General features: G+C 39.7%; 1 protein-coding gene across 1 annotated transcript in view; it reads left to right on the top strand.

Annotated features, from left to right (window-relative positions):
- Positions 1-20,578, top strand: part of PIK3C2B (phosphatidylinositol-4-phosphate 3-kinase catalytic subunit type 2 beta) — a 315,182-nt gene that overhangs the window by 225,923 nt on the left and 68,681 nt on the right. Inside the window, exons 20-22 of the mRNA XM_053706696.1 lie at positions 3,063-3,170; positions 5,294-5,386; positions 9,583-9,712. Of these exons, the coding sequence (XP_053562671.1) occupies positions 3,063-3,170; positions 5,294-5,386; positions 9,583-9,712 (331 nt within the window). The remainder of the gene's footprint in view (positions 1-3,062; positions 3,171-5,293; positions 5,387-9,582; positions 9,713-20,578) is intronic.

The following is a 20,578-nucleotide window of genomic DNA, read 5'->3' on the forward strand; positions in this document are numbered from 1 at the left end:
TTATGTACTGTAAGAGTGTGTATGAATGAGTGTATGCATGTGTGTGTGTTATGAATGTGTGCGTATGTATAGGTGTATGTGTATGTGTGTTATTAGTGTGTATTCGTGTGTGTTATGAGTGTGTATGTGTGTGTGTTATGAGTGTGTGTGTTATTAGTGTGTATGTGTCTGTGTGTTATTAGTGTGTATGTGTGTGTGTTATGAGAGTGTGTGTGTTATGAGTGTGTATGTCTGTGTGTTATGATTGTGTGTGTGTTATGATTGTGTGTTGTGTGTCTGTTATGAGTGTGTGTGTTATGAGAGTGTGTGTGTGTTATGAATGTGTGTTTGTGTGTTATGAGTGTGTATTTGTGTGTGTGTGTTATGACTGTATGTGTGTGTGTTGTCAATGTGTGTCTGTTATGAGTGTGTTTGTGTGTGTTATGAGTGTGTGTGCTATGTATGTGTGTGTGTATTTGTGTGTATGTGTGTGTTATGAGTGTGTGTGAGTATGCATGTCTGTGTGTTATGAGTGTGTGTATGTTATGTGTGTGTGTATGTATAAATGTATGTGTCTGTGTGTTATGAGTGTGTGTATGTGTGTGTGTTATGAGTGTGTGTATGTGTGTGTGTATGTATAGGTGTATGTGCCTGTGTGTTATGAGTGTGTGTGTTATGATTGTGTGTGTGTATGTATAGGTGTATGTGTGTGTGTGTGTTATGAGTGTGTGTATGTGTGTGTGTTATGATTGTGTGTGTGTTATGAATGTGTGTGTGTGTATGTATAGGTGTATGTGTGTGTGTGTATGTGTGTTATGATTGTGTGTGTGTGTTATGAGTGTGTGTGTGTGTGTTAGTGTGTGTGTGTTATGAATGTGTGTGTTCTGAGTGTGTGTGTGTGTGTGTGTTAGGATTGTGTGTATGTGTGTGTCATGAGTGTGTGTATGTTATGAGTGTGTATGTGTGTGTGTTTTATGAATGTGTATGTGTATGTGTATCTATGAGTGTATGCATGTTATTAGTGTGTATGAGTGTATGTGTGTGTGTGTTATGAGTGTATGTGTGTGTGTTATGAGTGTGTATGTGTGTGAGTGAGTGTGTGTGTGTGTGTTATGAGTATGTGTGTGTTATGAGTGTGTGTGTTTGTGTATGAGTGACTAACATTTTTCTCTATTATGCTTAATGTGAGGTAGGCACATTGCTAAGTTTGTATGTTTTCAAATGCATAGGCGTTGCTCATCACCACACATGAGAAATAAGCCTATATGGCAGGTACATGGATTTAGACAGAGTCTAACCATTAATGATTATCACAGGCTACGAATGTTGAATATATCCCCTCACTTGTGTGGTAAATTGATGTATATAAAAATAATTGGATATCAATCTGACAAGAAGTTTGTTTTAGACTACATTATAATAACAGGGGTCGTGGAAAATAATTCCAATGCAAAAAGGGGTCCCAGGTGAAACATTTTTACAAAATCTCTACAGTAGTGAGTACTTTATCATCAGTAGCTATCAATAGCAGAAGATTCCATCTTAGAATTCATAGCAAGAAATAATGTTAATAAGATCTTTAACTCCATTTTTTTTTTTTTTTTGCTGTCATGTTTAAAAAAATAACTGTTTAGTAATTTCTTAAATGATCACACAATGTATGTAGAAAATGCAGGACAAACTATCAAGAAGAAAAAATCTAGTAAATTATAATGAATATAATGAGAAACACATGAAATTTGATATAAAAAATAACAAATTGATCGGGCTTTATAATTAAGTTTATTTTCTCTGTTATTAAACCAACTGTATTCTTTAGTCATTGATTTAAGATATCAATATCTCAAGCAGTTTTGAATGTATTTATTTGTCCAACAAGTATCTTCTGTATTGTGTAACTTTTTCTAAACATTAGCATATGGAATATAATTCTGAGCAAAATAATCCTTGAACATTGTGTTTTCTCATGACGGGACATGGCGATAATCCCGATAGTTGTTTTAGCAATGATCTTTGAGACCTTATAACTTTTTTGTACAATATTTTTTGTGCAATAGTTTTTATTAGATGTTATTATGAGTGTAACTGTACTTTGTAATGTGTTTTGTGACACTTTATTGATTTGCGAAATAGTTAACCAGAGCTCTGAGGTCACGACAATCATTTAAGCGATTGCGTTTACTTTCAACTTGTAATACTAGCGGTAAACCCGACACGCACAAACACCCGTGATAAACCCCTTATCGATCGCGTGCAAAATGTTAGAGCTTCTCGTAATTTGGCCCATAATGTATTTTTGCACTAAATAGGATCCTTAGTTAATGGCAGACTAGGATATGTTGGGGACTTCCTAACAGTCCTACCCAGAGTGTTTTGGAATGTGGGATGAAAAACTGTTGACTATTTGTGTGCATGAAATTATTTACTGCCTGAAACCTGTGCGCAGTGCAGAGTATGTGCCTTTTAACCCCTTCAGGACCGGGAATTTTAGACAAAAACTTGCCCAAAGTATCAGAGAATTTTTAGCATTTTTGCTATTACTCCATTTAAGCAGAAATAGAGCCTTATTATTTCTTTTTTTTATTTACCTATCTAAGATATATATATATAAATAAATTATTAACTTTTTCACAGACTTTCTCACTGAAATTGTTTACATACCACTTGTGCAGTCATAACATAGCTTTTCTGGGATCCCCTTTGTAAAAAAAAATAAATGCTTAAACATATATATTTGTTTGCTGCCATCGCTGTGCTACTTACCCCCTACGATGTTGTGATGCCATCTCTGACGGCATCAGAACGAGACTCCCATAGGAGCCTATGGAAGCACGCTCTTGTGAGCGCAATGCTTTTCAGCAATGCGAAAGCGAAGTTGCGTTCACATTTCTGAAAACGTAATAAAAGCGATATTTAGAGCTCCACTTGTAATCTGGCCCTATGATGCTTACGTTGCCAATGATGTTAGTCATCTACATTTTATCAATACATTTTAAGTCTTTAATGTGGAGTCAGTTTTTCTATATCACACAGCATGTGCTCTTCTTTGTGTAGTAATCGTGTGCCTAATGTATGTTTTGCAGGCAATACTAAAGGAAGGCCTTGAGGATGTCAAGCAGTTCTTTAATGTAAATGGGTCCTGTCGTCTTCCTTTGAGCCCCAGCTTTCTAGTTAAAGGGATTGTGCCTCGGGTATGTCACTTTACTGCCTTGTAATTGACTAGACTGCTGTTCTGTTTCTAAAATGATGTCCATACCTCACTTATAGTTGACATAAATAATTTTGTTATCAACATTAATAAACTGAAAATCTTATATCTTCCAAAAAAAAATTAAATGTCAAAATACTGTCCCTTTAACTGCAGTATTTTTTATTCTTGTGCAAAAAAAGTTGCTCACACAGTTTCAGATAATTATGTATCTCTGATATTTTATCCAGTGGTCACATAAAGTGCAATATGTAATATTATGTCTCACTGTTCGGTGTATACTGTCAGTGCTGTAATTTATATACTGAATATGTATGAAAAGAAAATATATACGGCGTATCTCTGACGGAAAAGGGGATACTTGCGTAGATGTGGAGATTAGCTATACAATTATTTATATATATATATATATATATATATATGTGCGTGTGTGTGTGTATTATATATGATATATATGTATGTGTGTGTGTATATCTATATATATGATATATATGTATGTGTGTGTGTATGTATATATATATGATATATATGTATGTGTGTGTGTATGTATATATATATATATATATATATATATATATGTGTGTGTGTGTGTATTATATATAATATATATGTGTGTGTGTGTCTATTATATATAATATGTATGTATTATATATAATATATGTGTGTGTGTATTATATATAATATATATGTGTGTGTATATCTATATATATGATATATATGTATGTGTGTGTGTATGTATATATATATATATATATATATATATGTGTGTGTGTGTGTGTATTATATATAATATATATGTGTGTGTGTGTCTATTATATATAATATGTATGTATTATATATAATATATGTGTGTGTGTATTATATATAATATATATGTGTGTGTGTGTGTGTGTATTATATATAATATATATGTTTGTGTGTGTATTATATATAATATGTATGTATTTGTGTGTATTATATATAATATATGTGTGTGTGTGTGTATTATATATAGTATATATGTGTGTGTGTATATTATATATAATATATATATGTATGTGTGTGTGTATTATATATAATATGTATGTGTGTGCATATATAATATATATGTATGTGTGTGTGTGTGTATTATATATAATATATATGTGTGTGTGTGTGTATTATATATAGTATATATGTGTGTTTGTATATTATATATAATATATATATATATGTATGTATGTGTGTGTGTATTATATATAATATGTATGTGTATGTATATATATATATAAATATGTGTGTGTTTGAAACTTCATTATACTATAAAAAACCCTGATAGTTGTGACAGATCTCTTGTAGCGGATGGAACAGTTTCAAAAGTGAAAAGGGGCAATGTTAAAGAAACATAAAACCCACATTTTTTCTTTCATGATTAAGATAGAGCATGTGATTTTAAACAGCTTTCCAATTTACTTCTATGATCAAATTTGCATCATTCTATTGTTATCCTTTTGTTGAAGGGCAGCAATGCACTACTGGGAGCTAGCTGAACACATCGGATGAACCAATGGCAAGAGGTTTAGCAGAATTGCAGTCACCCATCAACAGCTAGCTTCCAGCAGGGCAATGCTGCTCCTGAGCCTACCTAGGTATGCTTTTCAGCAAATGAAACCAAGAGAACAATGCAAATTAATTGGAAAGTTGTTTGCAATTGCATGCTCTATCTGAAACATGAAAGAAATATTTTTTTTGTTTTATGTCCCTTTAAGATAGTTTCATAAATACCAGCTTGTCTTGTACAATATGTCAGATTTTTGGAAGATGCTATAAAGATACAATGTTAGTCTATAATCCAAACCAAATGGTCCAGTTATAGTTAATTGTCTGTTGTATGCCTGCATCATAGAGATATATAGTAATGCAGTGAACAATTATACCCATAAAGTGGCTAAGATAAACAAAGGCTACATTTGGAGGGGGGAAAAACTTGTATTATATTTTTAGACTCTTGAAATAGGGAGATTTGTAGCCGTATGTGTTTTTCTGGCTTAATGTGCAAATAGTCTGCTCATACTCACATGGTGCTATAATTGCCAGCAGATGCTGTTGTTATTTAAATGTCACAGATAATTCATTTCATGTCCTCAGGATTGCTCCTACTTTAACTCGAATGCTGTGCCGCTGAAACTAACTTTCCAAAATGTGGACCCATTGGGCGAGAACATCCGTATCATATTTAAGGTAATTTGGCTTTTCAGCTTATTGGTTGATAAACCCACTGTGTGTTTTTTTTTTTGATGATGGTTCAACACTCTTAGTGAAATTACTAGATGGAAAGATCAAAACTTAAATGCGCATGGGTGCATTTTCATTTTAAGTAGAAGCATTTTTGCAAAAGAGTTCATGGCTGCTCACAGAGCTGGCTGATTTGTGTATTGTACCTGTGGAGACTTAAAGGGACATTATACACTAAATTTTTCTTTGCATAAATGCTTTGTAGATGATCACTTTATATAGCCTATACAGCTTTTTTTTTTAATTATAATTTTGCTTATTTTTAAATAACATTGCACTGATTTTCAGACTCCTAACCAAGCCCCAAAGTTTTAGGAGAATACCGAGGTATACCTACTCCAGCTTGCTCCTGTTTATGTAAAGAGTCTTTTCATATGCAGAGGAAGGGGGGAGTGTCTGAATATTTCCCAGTTTCAGTGGGTGTGCTAGCTAATCCTTTTAACAGAGCTAAACTGGGAGCTTCTAAGTAAGTTTCTAAACTGTTTTATACTGGATTTTATATCCGTATCTGTGCATCTTATTTTTTATAGTAGTGTCTATTACATCTATTAAATGAAAATTGGTGTATACTGTCCCTTTAAAGGGACAGGAAACCCCAACATTTTCTTTTATGATTTGGATAGAACCTAAAATTTATAAACAACTTTACAATTTACTTCTATTATCAGATTTGCTTTATTCTCTTGTTATCCTTTGCTGAAGGAACAGCATTGCACTACTGGCAGCTAGCTGAACACATCTAGTTAGCCAATCAAGAGACAAATATGCACAGGCACCAATCAACAACTAGCTCCCACTAGTGTAGGATATATGCGTATTCTTTTTTAGCAAGGGAATCCAAGAGAACAAAGTACATTTAAAAATAAAAGTTAATTCAAAAGTGTCTTAAAATTACATGCTACGTTTGAATCATGCAAGTGACTTTCCTGTCCCTTTAATTTGTGCCATACAGGTGACTGCTTGTAAGGTGTAGTGTTTTAATACTGGAGCACAGGCCCTCATAGCATATGTGTGTATGCCACTAAAAAACTGTAATCATTTTTACTAGAATCATTTTGGCTAAGTACTATATTATCAAAATACCTCTATTTAAAAGTTAAATGCACCCACGCACATTTCAGTTTTGACCTTCTATCCCTTTTAATTACAATATTGAACTGTAGTCTAATAAAAAATAAAGAGATACACACGTACTGCAATTGTGTGGGTTATTACTGGCATTTCAAGCTTTCAAAAGAAGATTTCAGAGTAGGTAAGTGTAATTTAAAACTTAAATATGTATGAGGTCTTAAAGGAGTGATGAGTTAAATAAAGACGTTTATGTCCCTTTAAACCAAGCCTAACAAGTGTTCACACTTTTTAAAATTAAATAAATAATCATAATATACAAATTAATATTTAAATTTTTACCTGCAGGTGGAGCCTTTGCCACTCCCCAGAAAGCCTTGTGTTGATTGTATCAAACATTTAAACAGTTTGCCTCTAAGAGTAACAGATTTATTTAATGATGATCACAATATTTAACCACAAACCTATTTTTATTTATATGTACACACACACACACACAGACCCACACACACAGACCCACACACACAGACCCACACACACAGACCCACACACACAGACCCACACACACAGACCCACACACACAGACCCACACACACAGACCCACACACACAGACCCACACACACAGACACACACACACAGACACACATGACACACACACACACATGACACACACACACATGACACACACACAGACATACACACACACACAGACATACACACACACACAGACATACACACACACACAGACATACACACACACACAGACATACACACACACACAGACATACACACACACACAGACACACACACACACAGACACACACACACAGACACACATGACACACACATACACACACACACACACACACAGACACACACACACACAGACACACACAGACATACACACACACACACACAGACACACACACACACAGACACACACACACACAGACACACACATATGACACACACACACACACACGACACACACATATACACACACACACAGACACACAAACAGACATACACACAGACATACACACACACACAGACATACACACAGACACACACACACACACACAGACATACACACACACACAGACACACACACACAGACATACACACACACACAGACACACACACACACACACATGACACACACACACAGACACACACACACACATGACACACACACACGACACACACACACATACAGACACACACACACAGACACACACACACACAGACACACACACACAGACACACACACACAGACACACACACACAGACACACACACACACACACACATGACACACACACACATGACACACACACACACACACACACACACAGACACACACACACACACACACACGACACACACACACATGACACACACACACACACACACAGACATACACACACACACACAGACATACACACAGACACACACACACACACACACATATATATATATATATTATTGGCTGTCCTACTTATTAATCTACACAAGGGTGTTTGATGCTCTGCAGGTTTAAAGTGACTTGAAACTCAATTTTTTTTTTTCATGATTCAGATAGCGCATACAATTTTAAACAACTTTACTTTATCTAATTTGCTTTGTTCTCTGTTTTTTAAAAGCATACCTAGGTAGGTTCAGAAACAGCAATGCACTACTAGGAGCTAGCTGCTGATTGGTGGCTGCAAATATATGCCTCTTGTCATTAGTTCACTCAATGGGGCCCATTTATCATGCTCCGTACGGAGCTTGTGGCCCGTGTTTCTGGCGAGTCTTCAGAATCGCCAGAAACACAAGTTATGGAGCAGCGGTCACAAAGACCGCTGCTCCATAACCCTGTCCGCCTGCTCTGATGAGGCGGACAGGAATCGCCGGAATTCAACCTGATCGAATACGATCGTGTTGATTGACACCCCCTGCTGGCGGCCCATTGGCCACGAGTCTGCAGGGGGCGGCGTTGCACCAGCAGCTGTTGTGAGCTGCTGGTTCAATGCTGAATACAGAGAGCGTATTGGTCTCCGCATTCAGCGATGTCTTGCGGACCTGATCCGCACTGTTGGATCAGGTCTGCAAGACATTTGATAAATAGGCCCCTATGTGTTCTGCTATCTCCCAGCAGTGCATAGCTGCTCCTTCAACAAAAAAATACCAAAGGAATTAAGCAAATTTGCTAATTGATGAACATTTGAAAGTTGTTTAAATCTATATGATCTATTTGCAAACATGGGTTTTATAGCCCTTTAATATTCTTCATTTATATGAACTATATTAGGGACAAATGTATGTTTATAAACTCCTGTAACAAATTCATCAGCTTTATCTCACATATAATTGCATCATCAGACATTTAATTCTGAAGTCAGCATCTTTATATAGCTTGTGCCAGTGATTTAGACGTGTTTAGACACAAGGTTGAACAGTATGGGTCTAGCATTATCTCTGCCTAGTCTGTTTTGTTTTTGTGCAACCCATCATTTTAGCTAGTTCAGTATTCATGGGCGGAATTTGTTATTTATTTACTGGAGTAGCTTAATGCAGTCTGTAAATGTTTGAAAAATAGCTTACAGTTTGCTCTTTAGGTAGTGTGGAACAAGCACATTTTTTTACACAAAAGCAAGGGATTTTTAAAGCCTTTTTCCTCCAGGATTTAATTATTAGTTACCGTAATTAAAGGGACGTGAAACTCAATTTTTTTTTCTTTCATAAATCATTTTAAACACCTTTTCAATTTACGTCTATTACCAAATTAGCTTCATTCTCTTAGTATCCTATATTGAAAAGCATAAGCTCAAGTAAGCTCAGGAGCAGCAATGCACTTCTGGGAGCTAGCTGTTAAATTGGTGGCTGCTCATATATACCTCTTGTCATTGACTCACCCAATTGGTTCCTCTAGCTCCCAGTAGTGCATTCTTGCTCCTACAAAGGATGCCAAGAGAATGAAGAAAATTTGATAATAGAAGTAAATTGGAAGATGTGTAAAACGGTATGTTTTATCTGAATCATTAAATTAAATTTTTGGGTTTCATGTCCCTTTTACTTTTCTTTTCCTCTAGTGTGGGGATGACCTCCGCCAGGACATGCTGACCCTTCAGATGATCCGTATAATGAATAAAATCTGGGTACAGGAGGGTCTGGACATGCGCATGGTGATCTTCCGCTGCTTTTCCACAGGCCGTGGACGAGGTATGACATAACCCGTAGTAAGCTAGTACCGGGAAGGGTTACAGCAGATATTATTTTATTAAACATAAGAAAGGGGCACCACAGAAAGTAAAACCATCATAACTAGTCTGATGTGCAAAAACACCCTGTAAGAGCTGTACGCAGTTTTGTCTGCACTGATAAAGGGCGAGAGGCGACTGGCATTCTCAGTACTCCGCTCAGTGATCATTAGCACATCATGTCCTATGCTGGAGCGTATTTAAAAAATAAATAAATCAATTTATATATAAATAAAATCTTTCCTAATTTGCGTTTCTCTTTGAACGCTTTATCAATAAACAGTTCCTAAGAACATACTTAGGTAGTTTGGAAGTGTGCACGTATCTTTGCAAACACTGGTGCTATATAGTGCTTAAGATACATGCACACTCCTATGTCTAGCTCAGGGGTTTCCAAACTTATTAGGCGGTGGGCCTCCCTTCAGGCAAAATTTACAAGACAGCCCCCCTCATAAAAGCTATTACTATTACTATTCTATTTCAAGAAAATTTTAATATTTATTTTTAGTTTTAATTTGGGGAATTTATATCTGATCCAGGGTTTACACACAGCTCTCAAGAGCTGATTCGGCTCAGCCAAAAGGGAGCTTGACTCACATTTCAGTTTACACTTTGTTACTCCTGTGTTGAATGCAAGTTATTGATCAACACAACAAACGCAATGCAGTGTCTGAGCGATTTTGACCTCCGTGTCTTTCTTCCACCTACATACTGCCCTTTAACTTATTCCACCACAACATTGCAAGTGTCATTGTTGGCTCTTAAAAAACGTTCTATATTTCTCCTGTTAAGTGTAGTCAGTCCACGGGTCATCCATTACTTATGGGATTATAACTCCTCCCTAACAGGAAGTGCAAGAGGATCACCCAAGCAGAGCTGCTATATAGCTCCTCCCCTCTACGTCATATCCAGTCATTCTCTTGCACCTAACTAAAGATAGGACGTGTGAGAGGACTGTGGTGTGTTAAACTTAGTTTTTATTTCTTCAATCAAAAGTTTGTTATTTTAAACGGCACCGGAGTGTGTTGTTTGTTCTCGGGCAGCATTAGAAGAAGAATCTGCCTGAGTTTTCTATGATCTTAGCGGTCGTAACTAAGATCCACTTGTTGTTCTCGGACATTCTGAGGAGTGAGGTAACTTCAGAACAGGGGATAGCATGCAGGGCCCACCTGCAAGGAGGTATGTGCAGTAAATTATTTTCTAAGGAATGGAATTGACTGAGAAAATACTGCTAATACCGATGTAATGTAAGTGCAGCCTTAAATGCAGTAGTAGCGACTGGTATCAGGCTGATATGATATGTATGTATGTATACTCTGAGGTATTTCTGGGGAATGGAATTTCACTAAGAAAATACTGTCAATATTAAAGTAATATTTGAGCCTGCACTGCAGTGAAAGCGACTAGCAGCAGGCTTATTAATAACACTTCATAATTTTTCAATTTTAAAACGTTTACTGGCATGTTAATCGTTTTTTCTGAGGTACTTGGTGATAAAACTTTATGGGCATGATTTTTACCACATGGCTGTCGTTTTTTTCTGCATAAAAACAGTTTACTGAGCTTCCCCACTGTTGTAATATGAGTGGGAGGGGCCTATTTTAGCGCTTTATTGCGCAGTAAAAATTTAGTCACAGTCTTCCTATTTCTTCCTCCATGATCCAGGACGTCTCTACAGAGCCCAGGGGTCTCCAAAACTAGTTTTGAGGGAGGTAATCAGTCACAGCAGACCTGTGACAGTGTGTTTGACTGTGATAAAAACGTTTATTATTTCAACTGTTATCCGTTTTGGGTATTAAGGGGTTAATCATCCTTTCTCTTGTTAAGTGTATCCAGTCCACGGATCATCCATTACTTATGGGATATTAACTCCTCCCCAACAGGAAGTGCAAGAGGATTCACCCAGCAGAGCTGCTATATAGCTCCTCCCCTAACTGCCATTACCAGTCATTCTCTTGCACCCAACGACTAGATAGGATGTGTGAGAGGACTATGGTGATTATATTTAGTTTTATACCTTCAATCAAAAGTTTGTTATTTTATAATAGCACCGGAGTGTGTTATTCCTTCTCTGGTAGAATTTGAAGAAGAATCTACCTGAGTTTTTACTATGATTTTAGCCGGCGTAGTTAAGATCATATTGCTGTTTCTCGGCCATCTGAGGAGAGGTAAACTTCAGATCAGGGGACAGCGGGCAGATTAATCTGCAAAGAGGTATGTAGCAGCTTATTATTTTCTGACAATGGAATTGATGAGAAAATTCTGCCATACCGATATAATGTAAACTCAGCCTTTAATGCAGTAGCAGCAACTGGTATCAGGCTGTCATGTATGTATATTTTACACTTCAGTATTCTGGGGAATGGCACTTCACTGGAATTATACTGTGTGCATAAGACTTTAGCCTAATTTGCAGGGACTGGCAACAGGCTCTTTAATAACACTTAATTTATGTTAAACGTTTTTTGCTGGCATGTAAAATCGTTTCATTTTCTGAGGTACTGGGTGAATAAAATGTTTTGGGCATTATTTTTTCCACTTGGCAGTTGTTTTATTTAATTTATGACAGTTTACTGATCTCTCTCACTGTTGTGTGTGAGGGGGAGGTAAAAAAATTCAGTCAGAAGCTCATTGTATTTCCTGCATGATCCGGTTCATCTCTACAGAACTCAGGGGTCTTCAAAACTTGTTTTGAGGGAGGTAATCATTCACAGCAGAGCTGTGAGATTGTAGTTGACTGTGATAAAAAACGTTTATTTCTGTAACTTTTTTTTCTGCTATCAGGGTTAGTTATCCTTCGCTAATGGGAACAAGCCTTTGCTAAAATTGTGTTTTTTACAAAGATTTGATGCTATAACCTTTCAGTTTATTAACTTTCAACTGTCATAACTCTTTCTGTGCTTCTTATAGGCACAGTACGTTTTCATATTATAGTAAATTACTTGAAAAGTATTTCCAAGTTGCTAGTTTATTTGCTAGTGTGTTAAACATGTCTGATTCAGAGGAAGACATCTGTGCTATATGTGCTAATGCCAAAGTGGAGCCCAATAGAAATTTATGTACTAACTGTATTGATGCTACTTTAAATAAAAGTCAATCTGTACAAATTGAACACATTTCACCAAACAACGAGGGGAGAGTTATGCCGACTAACTCGCCTCACGTGTCAGTACCTGCATCTCCCGCTCGGGGGGTGCGTGATATTGTGGCGCCGAGTACATCTGGGCGGCCATTACAAATCACATTACAGGATATGGCTACTGTTATGACTGAAGTTTTGGCTAAATTACCAGAACTAAGAGGTAAGCGTGATCACTCTGGGGTGAGAACAGAGTGCGCTGATAATGTTAGGGCCATGTCAGATACTGCGTCACAACTTGCAGAACATGAGGACGGAGAGCTTCATTCTGCGGCTGACGGTTCTGATCCAAACAGATTGGATTCAGATATTTCAAATTTTAAATTTAAGCTGGAAAACCTCCGTGTATTACTAGGGGAGGTGTTAGCAGCTCTGAATGATTGTAACACAGTTGCAATACCAGAAAAAATGTGTAGGTTGGATAAATATTTTGCGGTACCGTCGAGTACTGACGTTTTTCCTATACCTAAGAGACTTACTGAAATTGTTACTAAGGAGTGGGATACACCCGGTGTGCCGTTCTCACCCCCTCCGATATTTAGAAAGATGTTTCCAATAGACACCACCACACGGGACTTATGGCAAACGATCCCTAAGGTGGAGGGAGCAGTTTCTACTTTAGCTAAGCGTACCACTATCCCGGTGGAGGATAGCTGTGCCTTTTCAGATCCAATGGATAAAAAGTTAGAGGGTTACCTTAAGAAAATGTTTGTTCAACAAGGTTTTATATTGCAACCCCTTGCATGCATTGCGCCTGTCACGGCTGCAGCAGCATTTTGGTTTGAGTCTCTGGAAGGGACACTTGAATCAGCTCCATTAGATGAGATTACACACAGGCTTAAAGCTCTTAAGTTAGCTAACTCATTTATTTCAGATGCCGTAGTACATTTAACTAAGCTTACGGCTAAGAATTCCGGATTCGCCATTCAGGCGCGCAGAGCACTGTGGCTAAAATCCTGGTCAGCTGACGTTACTTCTAAGTCTAAATTACTTAATATACCTTTCAAAGGGCAGACCTTATTCGGGCCCGGATTGAAAGAAATTATCGCTGACATTACAGGAGGTAAAGGCCATGCCCTGCCTCAAGACAGAGCCAAACCTAAGGCTAGACAATCTAATTTTCGTTCCTTTCGGAATTTCAAAGCAGGAGCAGCATCAACTTCCTCTGCTCCAAAACAAGAAGGATCTGTTGCTCGCTACAGACAAGGCTGGAGACCTAACCAGTCCTGGAACAAGGGCAAGCAGGCCAGGAAACCTGCTGGTGCCCCTAAAACAGCATGAATTGAGGGCCCCCGATCCGGGAACGGATCTAGTGGGAGGCAGACTTTCTCTCTTCGCCCAGGCTTGGGCAAGAGATGTCCAGGATCCCTGGGCGCTAGAGATAATATCTCAGGGATACCTTCTGGACTTCAAATACTCTCCCCCAAGAGAGAGATTTCATCTGTCAAGGTTGTCAACAAACCAAATAAAGAAAGAGGCGTTTCTACGCTGCGTACAAGAGCTTTTATTAATGGGAGTAATCCATCCAGTTCCACGGTCGGAACAGGGAAAAGGGTTTTACTCAAATCTGTTTGTGGTTCCCAAAAAAAGAGGGAACTTTCAGGCCAATCCTGGATTTAAAGATCCTAAACAAATTCCTAAGAGTTCCATCGTTCAAAATGGAGACTATTCGGACTATTTTACCCATGATCCAAAAGGGTCAGTACATGACCACAGTGGATTTAAAGGATGCTTACCTTCGCATACCGATTCACAAAGATCATTACCGGTATCTAAGGTTTGCCTTTCTAGACAGGCATTACCAGTTTGTAGCTCTTCCATTCGGATTGGCTACGGCTCCGAGAATCTTCACAAAGGTTCTGGGTGCTCTTCTGGCGGTACTAAGACTGCGAGGAATTGCGGTAGCTCCGTACCTAGACGACATTCTGATACAAGCTTCAAGCTTTCAAACTGCCAAGTCTCATACAGAGTTAGTACTGGCATTTCTAAGGTCGCATGGATGGAAGGTGAACGAAAAGAAGAGTTCTCTCTTTCCACTCACAAGAGTTCCCTTCTTGGGGACTCTTATAGATTCTGTAGAAATGAAGATTTACCTGACAGAAGACAGGTTAACAAAGCTTCAAAATGCATGCCGTGTCCTTCATTCCATTCAACACCCGTCAGTAGCTCAATGCATGGAGGTGATCGGCTTAATGGTAGCAGCAATGGACATAGTACCCTTTGCACGCCTACATCTCAGACCGCTGCAATTGTGCATGCTAAGTCAGTGGAATGGGGATTACTCAGACTTGTCCCCTACTCTGAATCTGGATCAAGAGACCAGAAATTCTCTTCTATGGTGGCTTTCTCGGCCACATCTGTCCAGGGGGATGCCATTCAGCAGGCCGGACTGGACAATTGTAACAACAGACGCCAGCCTACTAGGTTGGGGCGCTGTCTGGAATTCTCTGAAGGCTCAGGGACAATGGAATCAGGAGGAGAGTCTCCTACCAATAAACATTCTGGAATTGAGAGCAGTTCTCAATGCCCTTCTGGCTTGGCCCCAGTTAACAACTCGGGGGTTCATCAGGTTTCAGTCGGACAACATCACGACTGTAGCTTACATCAACCATCAGGGAGGGACAAGAAGCTCCCTAGCAATGATGGAAGTATCAAAGATAATTCGCTGGGCAGAGTCTCACTCTTGCCACCTGTCAGCAATCCACATCCCGGGAGTGGAGAACTGGGAGGCGGATTTCTTAAGTCGTCAGACTTTTCATCCGGGGGAGTGGGAACTTCATCCGGAGGTCTTTGCCCAAATACTTCGACGTTGGGGCAAACCAGAGATAGATCTCATGGCGTCTCGACAGAACGCCAAGCTTCCTCGTTACGGGTCCAGATCCAGGGATCCGGGAGCGGTTCTGATAGATGCTTTGACAGCACCTTGGACCTTCGGGATGGCTTATGTGTTTCCACCCTTCCCGATGCTTCCTCGATTGATTGCCAGAATCAAACAGGAGAGAGCATCAGTAATTCTAATAGCGCCTGCATGGCCACGCAGGACTTGGTATGCAGATCTAGTGGACATGTCATCCTGTCCACCTTGGTCGCTACCTCTGAAACAGGACCTTCTGATCCAGGGTCCCTTCAAACATCAAAATCTAATTTCTCTGAAGCTGACTGCTTGGAAATTGAACGCTTGATTTTATCAAAACGTGGTTTTTCTGAGTCAGTTATTGATACCTTAATACAGGCTAGGAAGCCTGTTACCAGAAAGATTTACCATAAGATATGGCGCAAATACTTATATTGGTGCGAATCCAAGAGTTACTCATGGAGTAAGGTTAGGATTCCGAGGATATTGTCTTTTCTACAAGAAGGTTTAGAAAAGGGTTTATCCGCTAGTTCCTTAAAGGGACAGATTTCAGCTCTGTCCATTCTTTTACACAAACGTCTGTCAGAAGTTCCGGACGTTCAAGCTTTTTGTCAGGCTTTAGCTAGGATCAAGCCTGTGTTTAAAACTGTTGCTCCACCATGGAGTTTGAACTTAGTTCTTAATTTTTAACAGGGGGTTCCGTTTGAACCCCTTCATTCCATTGATATCAAGTTGTTATCTTGGAAAGTTCTGTTTTTAATGGCGATTTCCTCGGCTCGAAGAGTCTCTGAGTTATCTGCCTTACATTGTGATTCTCCTTATCTGATTTTTCATTCAGACAAGGTAGTTCTGCGTACTAAACCTGGGTTCCTACCTAAGGTGGTCACTAACAGGAATATCAATCAAGAGATTGTGGTTCCATCTTTGTGTCCTAATCCTTCTTCGAAAAAGGAACGTCTGCTACACAATCTAGATGTAGTCCGTGCCCTGAAATTTTATCTACAGGCAACTAAGGATTTTCGACAAACGTCTTCCCTGTTTGTCGTTTATTCTGGTCAGAGGAGAGGTCCAAAAGCTTCGGCTACCTCTCTCTCCTTTTGGCTTCGTAGCATAATACGGTTAGCCTATGAGACTGCTGGACAGCAGTCTCCTGAAAGAATTACAGCACATTCTACTAGAGCTGTGGCTTCCACTTGGGCCTTTAAGAATGAGGCTTCTGTTGAACAGATTTGCAAGGCTGCAACTTGGTCTTCTCTTTATACTTTTTCCAAATTTTACAAATTTGACACTTTTGCTTCTTCGGAGGCTGTTTTTGGGAGAAAGGTTCTTCAGGCAGTGGTTCCTTCCGTATAAAGAGCCTGCCTGTCCCTCCCGTCATCCGTGTACTTTAGCTTTGGTATTGGTATCCCATAAGTAATGGATGATCCGTGGACTGGATACACTTAACAAGAGAAAACATAATTTATGCTTACCTGATAAATTTATTTCTCTTGTAGTGTATCCAGTCCACGGCCCGCCCTGTCACTTTAAGGCAGGTAATTTTTCCATTAAACTACAGTCACCACTGCACCCTATGGTTTTCCTTTCTCTGCATGTTTTCGGTCGAATGACTGGTAATGGCAGTTAGGGGAGGAGCTATATAGCAGCTCTGCTGGGTGAATCCTCTTGCACTTCCTGTTGGGGAGGAGTTAATATCCCATAAGTAATGGATGATCCGTGGACTGGATACACTACAAGAGAAATAAATTTATCAGGTAAGCATAAATTATGTTTTTGCTGGTGGGTGCAATCCTCTGCTAACTTTATACATTTTCTGTTAAAATTTGGTTGTTTTAACATATTTGGTTCATTGTTAATTCAACTGTGTCACATTTTTATGTTTCTTAAAGGCGCAGTAGCGTTTTTTATATAGCTTGTAAATTTATTTAAAAGTTTTTTTCCAAGCTTGCTAGTGTTATTGCTAGTCTGTTTAAACATGTCTGACACAGATGAATCTGTTTGTTCACTATGTTTAAAGGCCAATGTGGAGCCCAATAGAAATTTGTGCACTCAATGTATAGATGTTACTTTGAATAAAAGTCAAACTTTATATGTTAAAAAAATATCACCAGACAACGAGGGGAAAGTTATGCCGACTAACTCTCCTCACGTGTCAGTACCTTCGCCTCCCGCTCAGGAGGTGCATGATATTGTGGCGCCAAGTACATCAGGGCGGCCCATACAAATCACTTTGCAAGACATGGCTAATGTTATGAATGAAGTACTATCTAAATTGCCAGAATTAAGAGGTAAACGCGATCACTCTGGGGTAAGAACAGAGTGCGCTGATAATAGTAGAGCCATGTCTGATACTGCGTCACAATTTGCAGAACATGAGGACGGAGAGCTTCATTCTGTGGGTGACGGATCTGATCCAAGTAAACTGGATTCAGAGATTTCAAATTTTAAATTTAAGCTTGAGAACCTCCGTGTATTACTAGGGGAGGTATTAGCGGCTCTGAATGATTGTAACACGGTTACAATTCCAGAGAAAGTATGTAGGCTGGATAAATATTTTGCGGTACCGGCGTGTACTGACGTTTTTCCTATACCTAAAAGGCTTACAGAAATTGTTAACAAGGAGTGGGATAGACCCGGTGTGCCCTTTTCACCCCCTCCTATATTTAGAAAAATGTTTCCAATAGACGCCACCACACGGGACCTATGACAGACGGTCCCTAAGGTGGAGGGAGCAGTTTCTACTCTGGCTAAGCGCACCACTATCCCGGTGGAGGATAGCTGTGCTTTTTCAGATCCAATGGATAAAAAGTTAGAGGGTTACCTTAAGAAAATGTTTGTTCAGCAAGGTTTTATATTACAACCCCTTGCATGCATCGCGCCTGTCACTGCTGCGGCGGCATTCTGGTTTGAGTCTCTGGAAGAGACCCTTAGCACAGCTCCATTGGATGAGATTATGAACAAGCTTAAAGCCCTTAAGCTAGCTAATTCATTTATTTCTGATGCCGTAGTACACTTAACCAAACTTACGGCTAAGAACTCCGGATTCGCCATTCAAGCGCGCAGAGCGCTGTGGCTTAAATCCTGGTCAGCTGATGTGACTTCTAAATCTAAATTGCTTAATATTCCTTTCAAAGGGCAGACATTATTCGGGCCCGGCTTGAAATAAATTATCGCTGACATTACTGGAGGTAAGGGCCATGCCCTGCCTCAAGACAGGGCCAAACCAAAGGCTAAACAGTCTAATTTTCGTGCCTTTCGTAATTTCAAGGCAGGAGCAGCATCAACTTCCTCCGCTCCAAGACAGGAAGGAACTGTTGCTCGCTACAGACAGGGCTGGAAACCTAACCAGTCCTGGAACAAGGGCAAGCAGGCCAGAAAACCTGCTGCTGCCCCTAAGACAGCATGAAGTGAGGGCCCCCGATCCGGAAACGGATATAGTGGGGGGCAGACTTTCTCTCTTTGCCCAGGCTTGGGCAAGAGATGTCCAGGATCCCTGGGCGTTGGAAATCATATCTCAGGGATATCTTCTGGACTTCAAAGCTTCTCCTCCACAAGGGAGATTTCATCTTTCAAGGTTATCAGCAAACCAGATAAAGAAAGAGGCGTTTCTACGCTGTGTACAAGACCTCTTACTAATGGGAGTGATCCACCCAGTTCCGCGGTCGGAACACGGGCAAGGATTCTATTCAAATCTGTTTGTGGTTCCCAAAAAAGAGGGAACCTTCAGACCAATCTTGGACTTAAAGATCCTAAACAAATTCCTAAGAGTTCCATCGTTCAAAATGGAAACTATTCGAACCATCTTACCCATGATCCAAGAGGGTCAGTACATGACCACAGTGGATTTAAAGGATGCCTACCTTCACATACCGATTCACAAGGATCATTACCGGTATCTAAGATTTGCCTTCCTAAACAGGCATTACCAGTTTGTAGCTCTTCCCTTCGGGTTAGCTACGGCTCCAAGAATCTTTACAAAGGTTCTGGGCTCTCTTCTGGCGGTACTAAGACCGCGAGGCATAGCGGTAGCTCCGTACCTAGACGACATTCTGATACAAGCGTCAAGTTTCCAAACTGCCAAGTCTCATACAGAGTTAGTTCTGGCATTTCTAAGGTCGCATGGGTGGAAGGTGAACGTAGAAAAGAGTTCTCTATTGCCACTCACAAGAGTTCCCTTTCTAGGGACTCTTATAGATTCTGTAGAAATGAAAATTTACCTGACGGAGGACAGGTTAACAAAGCTTCAAAATGCATGCCGTGTCCTTCATTCCATTCAACACCCGTCAGTGGCTCAGTGCATGGAGGTAATCGGCTTAATGGTAGCGGCAATGGACATAGTACCATTTGCGCGCCTGCATCTCAGACCGCTGCAATTGTGCATGCTAAGTCAGTGGAATGGGGATTACTCAGATTTGTCCCCTCTGCTAAATCTGGATCAAGAGACCAGAGATTCTCTTCTATGGTGGCTTTCTCTGCCACATCTGTCCAAGGGGATGCCCTTCCGCAGGCCAGATTGGACGATTGTAACAACAGACGCCAGCCTTCTAGGTTGGGGCGCAGTCTGGAATTCCCTGAAGGCTCAGGGATCATGGACTCAGGAGGAGAGACTCCTTCCAATAAACATTCTGGAATTAAGAGAAATTTTCAATGCTCTTCTGGCTTGGCCTCAGTTAGCAACTCTGAGGTTCATCAGGTTTCAGTCGGACAACATCACGACTGTGGCTTACATCAACCATCAAGGAGGAACAAGGAGTTCCCTAGCGATGATGGAAGTCTCAAAGATAATTCGCTGGGCAGAGTCTCACTCTTGCCACCTGTCAGCGATCCACATCCCA

The sequence above is a fragment of the Bombina bombina genome, chromosome 3 (genome assembly GCF_027579735.1).
Source record: "Bombina bombina isolate aBomBom1 chromosome 3, aBomBom1.pri, whole genome shotgun sequence".
Taxonomy (NCBI): domain Eukaryota; kingdom Metazoa; phylum Chordata; class Amphibia; order Anura; family Bombinatoridae; genus Bombina; species Bombina bombina.